Source organism: Phyllostomus hastatus, unplaced genomic scaffold, assembly GCF_019186645.2.
Source record: "Phyllostomus hastatus isolate PE091 unplaced genomic scaffold, TTU_PhHast_1.1 phas_contig_196, whole genome shotgun sequence".
NCBI classification, from domain to species: Eukaryota; Metazoa; Chordata; class Mammalia; order Chiroptera; family Phyllostomidae; genus Phyllostomus; species Phyllostomus hastatus.
Window position 1 is genome coordinate 21,652,939 of NW_025333709.1, and position 17,679 is coordinate 21,670,617.

Below are 17,679 nucleotides of genomic sequence, written 5' to 3' on the forward strand. Positions count from 1 at the left end.
CTGGAGCCTTTGAAAACGTGTGGGGTGAAGACGCCCAAGGGTAGCCCTGTCTTAGCGGTGGGCTGTGCAGCCGTTGGGAAAGGGCAGCACAGGTTCAGGGGAGACGAGAGGAGCCACTGTATGCAGGCCATTTGGAACCTTTCTGCCTAAACCAGAGACGTCATCTCTGTTAGGACATGGAAGCATTTCCCCTTTCTGTTCTAAACTTCGGTCTTCTATGAGGAACAGATAGAAACCAAGTTTAATTTGGCTTAAAGTTCATTAAGCCAAATATGTCATATGACTGATTTCTGAAGTTCCCACAAAATAATCAGATGTATACACAGAAGGAAAAAATATTCTTACTAAAGCACATTTAGCATCCGGATGAAAGTTCCACACTAAATACATGGACACACATACACCATTTACATATATGTATACATACACAGACACCTCTACATCTGTAGATCTTTTAAAATGTGAGTTGTTACTATACAAAAATGACTTTCAATGAAAATAATTTATTCAGTAACCCCATGTGAATATAGTCTCCCCTTTCACTACAATAGTATTTTCATGCTTTCAAAAATTAAAAATCTAACACTTAATAAATAATCTACAGTCAAGGTAATGAAATTCTTGTACTAAGTGGACATCTCTGAGACAAACTGTGCATCACAGAAGGATTTAAGGGTCAATAATAAACCCGGAACTTGTAAACACGTGTGGGTTGATCCATTCTACTTCAATAAAATGTGTGTCTAACTTTCAACCACTGCAAGCACATAGGGTTAAACAGATTTTCACACAATTTGGAAACATTATTTAGTATGTCCACCTTAAAATGCAGGCCACGTGGCATACATGAAGTTCACTGTGAGAGGCCAAGGGCAAGGTGAGAAGCGCCTCAAAGAAGCAGGTGGCACCTCTGGGGCTGTGGGAACCAGAACAGAAGGGAAGATCACCAGGCCGGCCAGCCACGAGCGGCAACGCCATGTGTTTTAAGAACTAGCCTAAGAGAAAACTGAGTTCAAACACCAGCTCTGTGGCGAGTATCACAACTTTGTGAACTTTAGGCAATGAATCGCAAAAAGCAGCTTCTCCCACAGGCAAGCCTATAGAAAATGTTCTAGAAGACAGGGGTGGACCAACTTTCTGTAAAGGGCCAAACAGTAAACATCTTAGGGTTTCCTAACCGTGGAGTCTGCGTGGCAATGACTCAGTACTGGCACAGAGACAGAAAACAGCCATAAAATGCAATGTCAGTGAGGAAGATCGGCTGTGATTTCACAAGGTTTCATTTACAACAACAAGCGGAGAGCCAGACTCCGGCTACAGGGCGTGTCGTGTTCACCTGGCTCTAGGTGAACCGTTCCCTGATACTAAGTAAGAAACGCTGTTCACATTCCACATGTGCAATAGGTGCGTTGGTACATCTCCCAGTATGGCGCTTACTGGAAACGATGTACTCTGGCATTTCTTATCCGTTTTTTGTGTTTGTTTTGTTTCGGGGAGTTTTTTTTTCTTCTTTTGATATCATCAGAAAGCACTAAGTTGATCTCACAAGCGGGGAGTAGTTCACAGTTTGCCAAAAGCTGCTCCAGTGTCAACAGCAACTGGGACTTACTCCTTATCCCAAGCAATACAGGGAGGTCTCTAGGAATATACGACAGTTAGGGATAGACAGATAGTTTGAATGTTTTCTATGGGCCATGTCCAAGTGTATGTTCTAGGAAACCGCCAGTTTGAAAAAGATAAAACTGTCCCATGACACTTAATGTTGTTGTAGTTTATAAAAGGTGAATGCTTGTATGTGTGAAATAGAATAGTGATTGTAATACCTACATACCTTGTAAAACTATTGTGAAAATGAAGCATTTTGATTATCTGGCTGACAGCTTGTATTCACTAAGTTTTCTATATTACCATTATTCCAATAATTAAATACCAAGAAGTAAAAGTATCAAGTTGTTATAATCTATACTAAAGTTGTTAAAAATCAAGTTGTTATAATCTATACTAAAAGTGGGCTTCAAAATACATTAAAATCCTATTTAATTAATGAAGACAACCTTACCTGTATGACTTAAAAAATAGTAAGTTTTATACTAATTATATTATTGGCAGTCCACCAAAATACACAATAGAAAACTTTTAACTGCCTTGGTCTCCCTCCCTCTTCCCACCCAAAAAGACAGAGAAGATTTAAAAGTGTAGACTGCATCCCCAAACTATCTTTAGATCAGTGTCCACCCTCAAGTGACCTATAGCAGGTGCTGCAGGGGAAAAAATTCAAGAAAAATAAAAGACACTCCAAAATCTATGTGAGAATGATTACTGCCTGCATGTGTTCAGTTAAAACTTGCCCTGTGAAAACGTCCATAAAACCAACCTTTTCATAGCTAGAAAAACTGATTTTGCATACCAAGTAACCATTTTGCATCATCAAAACAACAGCTAAAAGGTGAGCACCACGAGAGCAGAGATGTCTGTCCGCGTTTTCCACGGCTGTATACCCAGAGTTTAGAGGAGTGCTTGACACATAGGAGGTTCTCACTAAGTATTAGTTGCCAGCAAGAACAGTGAACAAATGACTTGTCAATTCGTTTATGGCATTCAAAACATTAATATAAAATGCATATTATTTAAAAGTGATGAATTTAAAGATTTCTTGACATTCCTAGCTTAACTGGTTCATTAATCTTCTGAATGGGTAGAAATACATGAGTGTCTGCAAGTGTTTTCATAGGAACAAAGAAATCATCTTACCTTCTTTTTCTACTCTAAAAACAAAAGTTCTTTGTGTTGTAACAACCTCAAATTTGTTGTCTCCTTGAACTCGTACTGTAGATATAGCAGAAAGGGGAATCATTCCTTTGGAATACTTCTCCTGTATTAGTTACAGAAAAAGATACACAAAAGAAAGACGACACATTAAAATGAAATTCTCTTGATCTTATTGAAAAAAATGGCACAACATTTACAAGAGATTCTCTTTCATGATTTCAATCTAATTTTTTAAATGACATACACATAGTATAGGTGTATAATCTCATATACACTTAATACCCTCAGAAAAGAAAATATAAATGCGCCTTTCACGTAAAACATCTTCAATATTCTCTTCACTGGGAATTAAAAGGCAAAAAGCCCAATACAAGCAATCGTACCAGACTGGCCAAAAAAACAGCAGCATGTTCTTTAAAACAAGCTGGTCAAAATGATTTTATGGTGTTTGCAGGCATCTGCTGGCCATAGCGGGTACTGTAACCACTTCAAAATGACTGCTCTTACATACTATGAACAAGAATATATCTAAGAAACCAGACTGCTGAATTGCATCAATTTTCCATGTTACTCAATGCTCTGATGATGATGATGATGATCTTAATCTCATAGTAGCATCTCTTTACTTTTTATTCCCCAATAAAAAAAGATGGACTTGGCTGTTTGCAAATGACATATGCAGATCATAATTTTGCTGAAGAAGGTCATTTTTAAGATTCCTGGTAACTCTGCCTTCATTTTCCTGGACCCTCCTAAACCATATGGCATAATGACTACCCCACAAACTCAAGTATTTACTAAGGGTATAATGTTTACCAGGCCCTGTGCTGGAAAGAAAATTCAAGGAGAAGAAAGTACTAAACCATACCAGGCAAAGAACAAGTGCCAAGTTCATATTCTTCCCAGTAGTAAACTGTCATATATAGGAGATATGTAGGAGACAGTCAGTAAGGGACAGTCACCGTCAGCAATGTGGCACTCCACCCGGAGGTTTATCCTGTGCTAGTGGACAAGACAGATTATACTATCACGGAACTTCCTTAGTTCTTTGACAGTTTCTCCTTCTCTGCAGCCTCTGCCCCAGCCTCTCACCCCTTTATGTACCCATCGAAATCCTGCCCATTCTTTCAATGTCATCTGAAACACTGATGCTGTGAAGGCTTTCCTCTGTTCCCTCAGACAGCCAACCCTGAAATCAGAACTCTGATTTAGGAAGGAGAGTGGGCAACCCCACAGAAAAAGGAGAAAGATGTCAAGAAATGACTAATTACAAAGTAACTTATTCTCATTATTTTCCATTGTTTTTATCTTCCCTCTCTAGGAAAGAAAAGTCCTTTCTTGCTATTTCGACTGCCAATTCTAATGCAGAGAATTCTAAAACCTACCCCTGCCTTCCTTCCCCATTTCGGTCAACCCCACTCACATACTTGAAGTCATCAACGGTGCACGTAACTGTCCCATCAGCAGCTCAACTTTAAAACTCACTTACCTCCTGAAAACATTACCTTCCCTCTCTATCTGCCCATTAAAATTGGACTCTTCTAGTCAAGTAAGTCTTAAGGAGAACAGTCTTTGACCTTCTGCACCCACATAACCTGGGGCTCTCCCCTCACAGCCACCCTGTCAACCTGTTCCCTGCCACTCCCTGACTCTTTCCAGTCCCATTAACCTTCTTGAGGTCCCCTAAACATGCCTTGTTTCTGCCCAAACTAGTGCCTTTGCATGCTATTTGTTCTGCAAGCCATGTTTTTTTAAAAAAAATATTTTCTAAATTAAATGTATTGGGATGACATTGGTTAACAAAATTACATAAGCTTTAAGCGTCCAATTCTATGATATGTCATCTGTACACTGCATCATGTGCCCACTAGCCAAAGTCAAATCATCTTCTGTCACCCCCACCCCCTTTCTTCCAGTAATCACTGTACTATTGTCTGCGAGTTTTTCTTTGTCTTGTTTGTTCATTTGTTACTTTCAGATTTATATCCCACACGAGTGCAATCACATGGTTCTTAACTTTTTTCTGTCTGACGTATTTCACAAGGGAAGTGTTTCCTACCCAACTGCACTTAAAGATGCCCCCACAACTTCCACATTCCAGCGTAAGGCATGCTCCTGAAGCGTGAGCCTTTCTCACCGGCCTCCTCCCTCGGGCCCTCATTCCCAGCCAGGCAGGTGACCCTAACTGAAGCTAACAGCAACCTGAACTTCTCCCTTATGACGCTCACTAGATATCATCTACATGATGATTTTTATATTTACTGCGTGCTCTTTCGATGAATACCGACTGCTCACACAGAATACGGGTCACATGTCCGTTTTCCTCACCATCTTTCACATAATCAGTATCGCATAAACATTTTCTAAATAAATGAATGCTACGTCTGATCGATCCCAGTTATACCGAACTCTGACAGCTCATTTTTAATGCTTTTCTAAATTTCTCCTCGGAACGCTGGCACCGGCCTGTGCGGCCGACACCTGGGAAGGGAAGGCCGGACTTACTGCGCACACTCCCTCCCGATCGGCCTCCCCACCTTCAACCTATTTTCCCTCTGACATTCCTCGCGTCTCGTTGTTCTTATGTCAGAGTTGGAGAAAATAAAAAAGACTCTCAAAGGAGAATGAAAAGATGGGTCTTGAAATCTGTATAGGACTTTGATGGATGGCGATGGCTAGGAAGGTTAAGAGGAACGAGCCAAAACGTGGAGATGAAAACGAAGGAAAAAGCACACTCCAGGTTCCCACAGTGTGTATCCAGACACGGTTGGAAAAGGTCATGGCAAAGAAATAAACTCAATGACTGGCTTGACAAAGGAAGCCCAATAAATGTGGGTGGATTACAGAGGCACTGTGAGATCACTAAGGGCTCTGGGGATGACAGGAGGAAGAGAACACGTCCCAGCCGTAAGGCAGGCTACGGCTTGGGGAGGGGTGCGGCACCCCGGGGGACAGTGTGAGGGCCTCTCTGGCTCTAAGGGCTGACGCTGAACTCTCGCAGACCTAGACTGTCCAAAAACACACACGGTTGGTCCCTTAGGGAAGCCATTTTCAATTTTTAGTTTGCCTGAGAATGAGAAGAGCTTAGAAAATTACACTTCCAGTAAGATAATTAGCTATTTGTTGTATAAAATGTTACCATTCACCATTTTTCAGTAGAAAAAAGTCAAGTAGCATTGTAGAAAAAGAAATGGAAATTTAAAAAGATTTTTTCCTTCCTCTAGATCTCTTTAAAGAGATTAAAAGACAAGTCCTTGAAAAATAACTCACCTACAAACCTATGATAATAAAATTATATTTAACAAGGAAGTACTTAATAGAATAGTAATAAAAAAATAATTCTCCAGAGTGGTCAAAATGTACTTAACAAGCTAAATATTGTGTTGCTTTAACCTCAGGAAGTTGCAGTTCCTCTAATGGCTCATTTATAATCTATCACAAGATAATTACAAGATATATCTAATAATTTTTAACACCATAAAGTTGATCTTATATTTCTCTTCTAACAACACACAATAAAGAAAATATAGGGGAAAAAACTAAATGACGACAGGCTCAAAATGACTATCTTTTTCAGACTAAAATTCTCCTTAAGGAAAGAAATTTTAAAACATCCCTTGAGCCTGAAACACACAGATATCTAGGTCAAGTTTGTCATTTATCTACCACTTTCAGACAATGAAACAACCACAGGGCAATTCTGCCCACAGCTGAGTAAAATGGGGGGTGAGCTAGATTTCTTGGCAGGTGATAAGATATCAAGGCTATTGGGATGTTGCCACTTTCAGTAATGCAACAAGAAGTCCTTGCAAAGACATGATTGAGCAGCACTGAGCAAAGCAGAAGAAAACCAGGGAAACAGGCAACTCTGCACACTGCCTCCTGAAAGCCCCCTACCCCTCTCCAAGCGCACACTGAAACGTAAAAGACGGCCCTGCTCAGGGTATGTGACCACTAAAACCGCGCACCTTGCTGACACAGTAGCTATGACTGTTCCAATGGCCGAGGCTGCATCGTTTTTATTGCATCAACATTTAAAAATACGACAGGCACTCATCCCGTCACTGCATTTGAGATGAGCTTTTAAAGGACAGAGTGAGTCCAGTTGGACACAGATACTAGAAATTCTCTCCGCTGAGTAGTAATAATGATACCACCTCCAACAGAGTTTCGCGGCATGGAAGCCTATCTCATTCCCGAGTAGTTTTCTTTCTCATTTCAGTCAAACTGGAGAGAGGCATGGGGGCTGAAGAAAACTAGAGGTCAGATGTCAACAGATAGAGACCACCATGCACCCACCCTACACACAGAGGTTGTCTCAACATTCAAATACACCAGCGAACTAAAGATCGGAGCTACAGCAGAGAATCAGCTATCCAAAAATATTCACCCCACTCTCTTGCAAACTTCCGAGAGGTGTGTTTAAACCTATTTGACGCTCTGTCTGGATCACTGACAAGTAATGCCAAACAGTTAACACTTCTCTAAACCTTCCCTCCACTTGGATTTGACTACTGTTAATATCTTCAGTTTTTGTTTTATCTAACTATGCATTTGTGCAAATATATGTATATATGTAGTAAATATAAATATACATATAGATAGGTAACTTTTGAAAAGCATTTGTAGATATATAATGACACTTCCCTCCTAAATATTTCAGAACTGATGGAAACAGTGTCACATCACAGATACACAATTGCCTAAAGACTGTATCGTAACCACTCTCCCATAATCGTCAAAGATTTTCAGAGTTCTAACTCCAAACACCCTTCCAGGTGCATCCCCCACAAGTGTCCTTAACACACTCTATTCACCACCCAGAGGAAACTACATACGCACTAAGATGGATTTGCCACCTGTGCACCTCACTGTTCTCAAGGCTCTCCAGTCCTATTCCCTCTAATTTCCCTACGTATGAACACCCCCTTTTTCAAGACCCATGGCCCATAAAACCTCATGCAAGAAGCCTTCCTGGGTTCTTCCACAGGCCCTTCCAGAACACAGAGTAGCCCCTCCTGGCTTTGCCATTCCCTACCATGGTGTCCTTTTCAAACATTCCTTACTGCTCTCTAGGATAAAGAAGGCATTTTCTTATCCATCTGTGTATCACTCACAGCAATTCCGGTAGGCTGTAGAAAATCCTCCATAAGTAACTATTAGGTATCTAAGGTTTTTAAAAATTCCAATTTTATGTGTCAATAAAAAGTTAAACTATTGAAAAGAGTGTTTCACCCTATTATAATTCTTTTGATGTGATAATCCAACCCATATTTGTAGAAAACATGTATCGCCTGCTTAGTTTACTAAAGTACACTTATTATGTGTGAAGCAATCTCTGAAAACTGTAAAATGTAAACTTACCTTCTCATTATTGTAATAAGAAATGCTATGGCCATCAAACTTGACCCACCTCTTCTGAAACATCCGTTTTCTGTAAAACACAGGAAATTGTTATTTTACATTTAAGCACCATGAGCTTGAATTTTAAATACACTGGCAATGTAACTGCGTTGAGTACCTTCCCATTTGCCGTTAGGCAACGCAGAGAACAATAGGCCATGACGATGCACAGTTTTGGCAACAGCACACAAAGGGAAAAAATATGCATGAGGACACTTTCCAAGCAGCTGACACAGGCATTTAAAATAATGACACTGTTAACAGCGTTGTCACCACGTCTGTGCGGCCGAGCGCAGAACAAAGTGTTGTCACGCACCCTGTCATTGCACCCATTTCCCTTGAAGCGGATAATCCTTTAATGAAGGTCACATTAAGTTTATAGCATTTACTTTACCTTTCTTTTTGCTCAAGTAACAACACTTTGTCAATTGGGTTATTTTGTCAATAATTTACATAGATAAATTATTTATGACCAAATAAGCTGAAAAAGCGCTGTCTAAACACAGAATGAGTTACAATCATCCCAAATTCACTGAAGCATTTAGATTTTTTGAAAAAAAAAAAAAAAGATATGAAAGGCAAATGCCATTTAAAATAGTCACCAACATAAGAAACAAAGTAAAATGATATGATCATATGTTTCATATTTAGGCTTAAAAGAGAAAAAGTTTTCTGACTATGTAAGGGAGAAGTGAAGAAAACCATTTCTACTTGGGCTTTTTGTTCTGCTTTATTTTATTTAGTTCTCTTTCCTAAAGACTGACAATCCTACAGGTTTTGAATATCCTCCTCTCTCCCTGTCTCTCAGTGTGGACTGATACAGTCGAAATGCTTTAAGCCTTTAACGAACTTTTTTTTAAAAGCCACTTCTAAACAAACAGATAAAGACAGCTATCTATCTCTTCCCTTCTGCAGTGTTCTGACATGTTTAAGGCAAGGAACTGGCAGAAGGTTCGGCAGTGTTCAGAAGATTTGGAGATACAGAAAAACTTCAAAATGTGTGGAGAATTTTTCTTCTGGGTTTTTTCTGAGCACCACACATCTACTTCTCAGCAAGCCTCCCACACTGATCCTAGGCCAATTTATTCCACTTCAGATAAAATTAGAGGTCAAATCAGAGGGGGAAAAGTTTCAAAGTTCCTCAGTGCAGACATTTTCACATATAAGCACTCAATTATGAATAAGGACACACAAAGACCTTAAAATCATTTCACCACAACTAACTACTCAGCCCTCTTCCCATTTCATTCCCTCCTCTTTCTGCTTCTTTTTAACTCCTCTTGGCCCACTATGGGTTTTCTCAACACTGCAACACACAGCAGTGTTACAGAGATCTGATTTTTACTTCTTCCACCGATCCAAGGTTCTTCAAATTCCTAGCATCAAAACTAAAAAGTAAAGAATTAGCGAGCAAACACACAATAAGAAGACATTCAACAAAATCACCCTTCATTTCCTGTCGATCTCTGTCATGTAAAGGCAAGGAAACACATCTTTCCACACAATTTCAGCCATAATTCCGTAAACCAAGATTTGTTTTGAGCCCCACCTGCCTTCCATTGTGAATAGTGGTAAAATAAATCTCAGTAACTTAAAATCTCCCACTTTATTATAAAAATAATCAACATCTATGGGAGATACAGGCCATAGAACCTCCCATTATCTCTCTGTTCCCTTTGCTAACTACTCCTTATCTTTCAGAGTTCTGCCCGCACCGTCTACACAGGCATTCCTCCCCTGATAAGCCGGTTCAAAGCAGATCACAAAACTGATTCTCCCTCCAAGCACTGTCTCCTCTTCCTCATAGCTCTTAAATATATTTGCCTACGTGCCCAATGTTTGTCTCCCACACCAGTCCTTCTGCTTTACAAGGGCAAGGTTCAAGAACGTTTCATGCTCTACCGTATGATCAGCAACTAACACAGACACAAATGGGGTACTACAAAAAAAAAAAAGGATTTGTTGAATGAGTGAGTGACATGATTACGTGGCTGGCTCCTTATCCTTGAGATCACAGCTCAGAAGTCATTCCCTATAAGTAAATATCCTATTTCCCTAAAATATCCTATTCCCTAAAATATCCAATTTTATCATACAGATCCTTCAGGCCTCTGGGCCTGCTGCTCCACTTTCTTTAATCAGACTTCACAGATTCTGTAATCATATACTTGTTTTTGCTTCACCCATCTCCCATGACAGATATTTAAATACCTGAATATACAAACAATTTTTGTTTTATCAATGTAAAACCAGCAACTGCCACAGTTTCTAGCACATAAAATGTGCTTAAGAAATATTTAATAAATATATTTTTCACTAAAAAATAGTCCAGTTTCCATTTTATATACAGAAAAAATAAACACTACAAAAACACTTCACCTTTAATTTCATTTTTTTGCTTTTTTTCAAATTCTAAAAGACCAGATTTTCATATGATCATATAAAAGCTTTGTAAAACTAATTTATTATTAAAGAAAAATTAGCGATGCACAAAACATGAAAAAATGATCATTAATTTCCATGTAATTTTAAAATACATTTTAGAGTTAAACATTTTTAAAATGTATTTATTTGGTACTTTCCTATTTAAAATGCAATTTAGACAATTTAAGATGTTTCTAAAACCAAATTTATATACGCAACCTATTTTTCTCATTAACAGTGTCAATATTCAAGCACCATATTTTGCCGTGTATAATTTTCACTTTTTTGCCCAAAATTTTTAGGAAAAATAAGGATGCACATTATACATGGGTAGTACTGATTCTGTACCTAAATAAATGTTTTTAATTATTTTACTTATGCTTATGCATTAAAAGTGTAACTCTAGAAAGCGATGATGAAATCCATATGCAAAATAATGCCCTGGAATACGATAATCAGTTTTATTTCTAAATATAAGTAAATAAAAAGTTGAATTAAACAATTAAAATGAAAGGTTTTTTCTGAAAGTTTGGACCACAAACTGTGTGCACACCATACACAGGAGCACACTGTAATAAGAAATTACATTACATGGGAGCACATTGTACACAGCCAAATGCGGTGGCTATGCTCTGCATGTGAACTTCAATACCAAGTTCTAATAACTGGTTACTTAAAGAACTGACACTTAGATCCTTTACACAGCATTGTTCTCCTTTCTATTGAATAAAAACTTTGATTTAATATTGGTAAAACTTACAAATTAATCAAAATTTCAACTAAATTTTAAAAGAGCTTCAGAATGATGTTTCTAAATATCAATGTACAAATTTAAGTCAATATTGGTGAATATTAAATTTTTTAAGAATTTTTTGAGCATAGGTTAATATTTCTCTCATGTATTTATAAAAGTCTAGTAGATATTAAACAATGAATTCTACTAGAATTATGTAAAATTAATGTACCACATATAATTAGAGGTTGCTGAAGTTCTTTAAACATTTCTTTCTAGTATAAGATGCTTTTCCCTAAGCCCTGGCTGGCATAGCTCAGTGGATTGAGCGCGGGCTGCGAACCAAAGTGTCGCAGGTTTGATTCCCAGTCAGGGTACATGCCTGGGTTGCAGGCCATGACACCCAGCAACCGCATATTGATGATTCTCTCTCTCTCTCTATCTCCCTCCCTTCCCTCTCTAAAAATAAATAAAAAATAAAATCTTTAAAAAAAAAAAAGATGCTTTTCCCTTAAATACCTTGTAACAGTTGATTTTGTTTAGTAAACATTACATAAAAAAAGACAAGGTATGAAATGCAATGTTGTCTACTATCACATGACACAAATGAGATCTGAAATAATTGTGAATTATTACAGAGAGATATTAAAGCCTTAGTCAATTAACAATTTAGTAGGCACAGTAACTTTGGTAATAAAAACAGAAAACACTTCTATAGTGCTTTGTTCTAGGCACTGTTGCAAGCCATACACAAATATTCATTCATTTAACCCTCCAAACAACCGCATAAGTAATATTATTATTCCCATTTTACAGATGAAGGCACAGAGGCACTGGCAGGTCTAATAAACTGCCCACGTCCTACACACAGTAGAGAGCCTTTCTGGGAATCAGACCGGGCGCCTATGTTCCTCGCCACTCCCCAGACCCCACCACGGACATTTCATAGCCAAGTGCTCTGGACCTCCCTGCGGGCAGCTGGAACATCTGACCTCTGCCCATTTTATACAGGAGTTCAACTTTGCAAAATCCTTCTGAATTCCTTCAGGAAAAAAGGTAAAGCAGACAAGAAACACATTAGCCTAGATTTTATCCTCTTCTGTTTTTAGGATTCTGAGGGGAAACATTTCTTTAAGAAGCCTTTTTAGAATAGTTGCAGTGCTACTGAGTGGGTTTCTCCAGACTCTCCCCTTGAGCCCAGGAAGGGCAGGTGGTGTCAAGTTCCAACTTTCATAAACACAGCCTCACCACCTGGGGTCCGTTTTTGTTGTCTGAACGTTGTGTATATTAAAAATCCTTTTTTAACAACAGTGTACATACAAACAATTAAATCTCTATTTATATAATGCTCACACAGAGGCACTTCTGTTTAATATAGTTCTTACCTGTCAGCAGACTTTTTTTTTACAGATTACATCTTATAGCTTTAAAAAAATCCCAAAATCAAACAAGCATGCTATTAATTTAAGGTAGCAGATGCTACCAAACTGTCATCTCTAAATGTCACCCAGCCAGAATGAACCTCAAAGGCACTAAGTCAAGTTTATTGTTTTATCAATCATGGTACTTAGACCATCACAAACACACTTCTCAGTCATTCTAAATAATATCTAAGGACAGAGATGCCGACATGCTTTACCAGATGCACCTGCCTTGCCTGCACAGTCCTGCAGCATTACAGGCACATCGTACCTCATTCTCTGCTCTAACCCTGACTACACGCAATGCTTCAGAACTACTGTAATTTCCAAAAGTACAGATTTTTATTTACCTAATTATTTTACCTACTCTTTTAAGCTTAAGGCTTTTAAATGATGCAGTATTAGTTATAAAGTATTTTACAAATATGGGTCCATGGAATTACTGTATTTCTATAAAAGGAATGCAACTTTTCTATTTTGAAATGCATCTCCTCACTTTTAAGCAAACCAAAATGAGTTTCTAAGATTATATACACCAAAATAAGTTGGGGCCATTAAAACAAAAATCAAAAATTCTCTGAAATCCAGCTTATGTTTCTGCTATACCTAACCCTTCAAATTTTTTTTAAAAATGTTATTTAATGTAAAATTTCAGGTGCTGAAAGGGCTTTGGAAAGCCAATAATAAAGCATGAGTATTTATGTGACTACCAATTTTTATAGTATTTACACAGACCTTAGTGCTTACATGATACGATATATGAAAAACTATGTTAAAATAGTCACACCTCTTCATTTTATGAAGTCACATCCTATTTTTAAAAAATCCAACATTAAACCAGCTGCTAGTTAAGATGATCAATTAAAAGTTTATGCTTACCTCTTCTCCTCCCAAAACTTCAAAGGATTTTTTTAAAAAGTAAAAATAAATACCTACAAACCAACACTGACTAGGTATTGATGATAGTACCAATATTTAGAAACTGGGAAAGCAGAAGGAAGGACAGGAGCAGCCTTAGGAGGCTTCAGAGAGCTGACGATTTGCCCACAAAATCTAGGATCTCAGCAGGTGGAGGCACCAAGTGACTCTGGAAGCGACTCTGAAGGACGGCGGGATGCTGAGGAGAGAAGACTGGTCGAAAGGCAGCTTGACAGATAAACTTGTGCCCTTAGGACCACAGGTCAGGATCCCTCCCTCACTCTGCACTGCAGAACGCTACAGCTCCTTCACTGGAGAAGATGACACAGGGGTCTCTGCAGGGGACACTCAGGGCTGAAGGTAGGGGATGGTGTTAAGAAGAGCAGAATCACAGCATTGTTCACAGTGGCCAGGGCATGGAAACAACGGAAGTGCCCCTCCGCAGATGAGACAGTACACATGTACAGTAGACTACTACTCAGCCATAAGAAAAGATAAAATACTGCCATGAGCGACAACGTGGATGGATCCTGAAAATATCACCCTAAGCAAAATAAGTCAGACAGAAAAAGAAAGAACCACATGATCCCATGTGTGGGATACAAAGCTGAAAGCAAAAAAGGCACAAACAAGACAAAGGAATTCGCAGGCACAGATAACAGGATGGTGGCCACTAGGGCAAAGCGGGTGGGAGGTAGTAAAGGGGAGAAGGGGTCAAATACCTGGTGACAAAAGGAGATCTGACTTTGGGTGTTGAACACACAGTGCAATATACAGATGGTGTATCGTACAAGCACTCACCAGAAACCTATATAATTGTATTAACCAGGGTTACCCCAACAAATTTAATAAAAATTAAAAACGGTAAAAATTAAAGGAAAGTCTATGTTGTAAATATTTACACTCAGAGCCCACTTTCCCTACTAAGCTCCGAAACAACTGTTTACCAGTCTTATCGCCCTCAAGAAGGGAATTCATTTAAAAGATAATGGCATGAGGAGTCTCCAAGGAAACATATTAGTAAAGATCTAGCAAGATCATCTTATAAAAACAGACATCAAGAGCCATCAGAGCCTGTTCCAATCAGCTTTGTAGTATCTCACGTTAAAAGATGAACAGCCCCGGATTAACAAAACATTTGAGGAAAACTCTAAGGTAAAAGAAGAAAAGAAGTCCCCCCTCCAAAAAAATGGAAACAGATTCTACAGGAAAAGAAAGCTTCAAAAAAATATTAATATCCTCAGAGTATATTAAGAAGATACACTGTATCCATGGAACAATAATAGTATACTACAAAAAGAACGGTCAAAAGAACTGTTTTCCATATTAAATATAGGAAACAAAACACAACAGTGGGTTCAAAAATGCAACTGAAGAATCTTCCCTGAAACAAAAAAATGAAAAAACTACATTGTATCAGCATTTCGATGCAGGCAGTCCAATTCCAAATTCCTAGGAATTCTAGAATTTCTATATTTAATATGGGCTTACTGGCTTCTGAGTGACCTGACTCTGAACCACTGTCTGGGCTTTGACCTTGTCTGGGTAGTTAACCTTTGACTTTTTTGGTAGTTAACCTTTGCCCTAGTCCTCTCTTCAGCCTGATCATGCAGGTCACTGGCAGTTTCTCCCTCCTCACCCTAGCACCCTACTTGCATGTCCCATAAAATAACGCCAGCTAACCCCTGCCATCAACCTCACGGACTTCAGTAGCTGCAGATATCACCTTCGTCAGTGCGCTTTCACACCTTCTATTCACGCCTTCTAGCCAGAAAAGTATTTCATCTAAACAAGCCAGTTGAAAATGTACCCATTTCCCAAAGACCAACTGAACGGCTGCTTCTCACTACAAGGTCTTTGAAGAAATGTTTTCTTAGCCCGTTACCTCCCGATTCTGTACTCTATGGACCTGACCTGTCTGTACCAATTGTTATACTCCTTTAGTTTTATTTTTAATTTCCTAGATGGAAGACAGGCAAAAGACAAGCAACAGATACACCCCACTTATCTTTGTATTCCTCCATAAATTCTTACGCTAGGGTGCATTTATATTGCTTAATTAGGCTCCTGTGTTCAACTTCTGCTGTCCTGGGCTCACATACCACCTAATGCTTCTCCATGATTAAAAACTTAATATTTTAAAAAGAAACTTTAGCTGAATAGGAAATAAAGTCCTAAAATATCTTGTCAAGTAAAATATGAATTCCTCGAGACACACAGTCTGTCTGGAAAAAATCGAGCCATTATTAATATAATGAGAATGGTTTGCGGGACACCCATGTAACCTGGCAGTCAAGGAGAGGGGGCTGGAATGATTCCACATGCATGAACAATGACAACTTCACTGCACTAGTCAGTCGGAGCAGTAGACACCACTGAGTGAGCATATATACTGAGTGGCCGTCACATTCAAAATGACTGAGAGAGTAGAGCAGCAAACCTGCATCCAATGTGTGTTAAGATTGAACATTTATTTGTCTGAGGAAACTGTTTGGCTGATTCAGAAAGCCGCAGCTATGGACAACTGGTGATTGGCAGCTTCATCACAACAATGCACCTTATGATGCATCAAGTCTGATGCAGGGTTTTTTAGTGAAACATCAAATCACCCAGCTGACTCAGTTTCCCTACAGCCCAGATATGGTGCCCTGGGACTTCTGCCTTTCCTTAAAACAAAAATCACCTTTGAAAGGGAAGAGATTTCAGACTGTTGATGAGATTCAGGAAAATACAATGGGGCAGCTGATGGGAATTGGGAGAACTGTGTGAGGTCCCAAGGTGCCTGCTTTGAAGGGGACTGAGGTGTCCCTGTTCAATACAAGAAACACTGTACATGTATCTTGTATCTTCTTCAATAAATGTCACTGTTTTTCATATTACATGGCTGCATACCTTCTGGACAGACTTCGTATATTACAGTTTTAATAAATATGCTCCGTGTGTTATGCTGAGCACATACATCTTTAGAAAATAGCAAGTTAAAGAGTTTCCTATAGCAGGTATTCTGGGATATTTCAATATGTGCATGTCCCATAAAAGATACAGAAGTCACACCGCATTTTCCTTTCTTACAGCAACTCACAGGATTCTTCCTCTGAGTTACAAATTTGGAAAATGCTGGAATAATTATATTCTATCTTTCGTATTTGCATCTATTCAGATTTGCTGAAATGCTTGAGCTTATTAAGTTACAGCTAGAAAAGGACAGAGGAAAAGATCTGTTTTTTATCCTCAAAATTCAATGAGTATTTTAAAACAGGTACCGTTTACTAAGTTTTTCATCTGCTTTCCCTATTTGAAACACTAATAAGAGACCCAAGTTCAACATTTTATCAAGTTTCTCCCATACAACTTTGTAATCCAATAGAATCAGGCTACATCATAATTAGATCATTCAAATATTTAAATAAACTTCATACTTTAAGCTCAACTGGAAAATGTTTCTGTATTTCTTTAGTTGCATAACGGAACACAATTACATTCTTATTAAATACTGGGTGGTTTTCACATACTGTTTACTAATTCAGAACTGTCACTTCCATTTCAAAAGCAAATACAGACTCAATCATGTGAAATAAATCCAGATTATAATTTGATTATGTTAATGTCACTCATGACTGAGGACAGTTTCAAACAATATTTGGAGAAGGACAACCGAGTGCAGCTGTTTGTTTTGAAACTGTGTTTTGACAACACACACACGTGTCTCTAAGGAGGAAACAGAACAATGAAAAGAAGGAGCCCGCTGCTCTGGTCACACACACCAGCGTCACCCACGGCAGCCGCAGATTTTGAACCAATGTGGTGCTCAGAGCTCAGCTTTACAAAATCCGTATAAATAAAATTAGCTGTTTCAAAAAATCTTCAAGGAAAAAACCATGTCTAATGCTAGGGTTTTTGACTGATTCATTCAACAACAAATATTAAGAGCATCTACCACGTGCCAGGCAACGGTCTAGCCACTGAGGATACTGCAGTAAACAAAAGCCAATTAGACGCGGTCCCCACGGA

General features: G+C 38.6%; 1 protein-coding gene across 8 annotated transcripts in view; it reads right to left on the bottom strand.

Annotated features, from left to right (window-relative positions):
- Positions 1–17,679, bottom strand: part of ARAP2 (ArfGAP with RhoGAP domain, ankyrin repeat and PH domain 2) — a 159,893-nt gene that overhangs the window by 115,741 nt on the left and 26,473 nt on the right. For all 8 annotated transcript variants that reach the window (XM_045834426.1, XM_045834427.1, XM_045834420.1 and 5 more), the window contains 2 exons: positions 8,134–8,203; positions 2,752–2,872 (listed from right to left, as the gene is read on the bottom strand). In XM_045834426.1, coding sequence (XP_045690382.1) covers positions 2,752–2,872; positions 8,134–8,203 — 191 coding nt within the window. The remainder of the gene's footprint in view (positions 1–2,751; positions 2,873–8,133; positions 8,204–17,679) is intronic.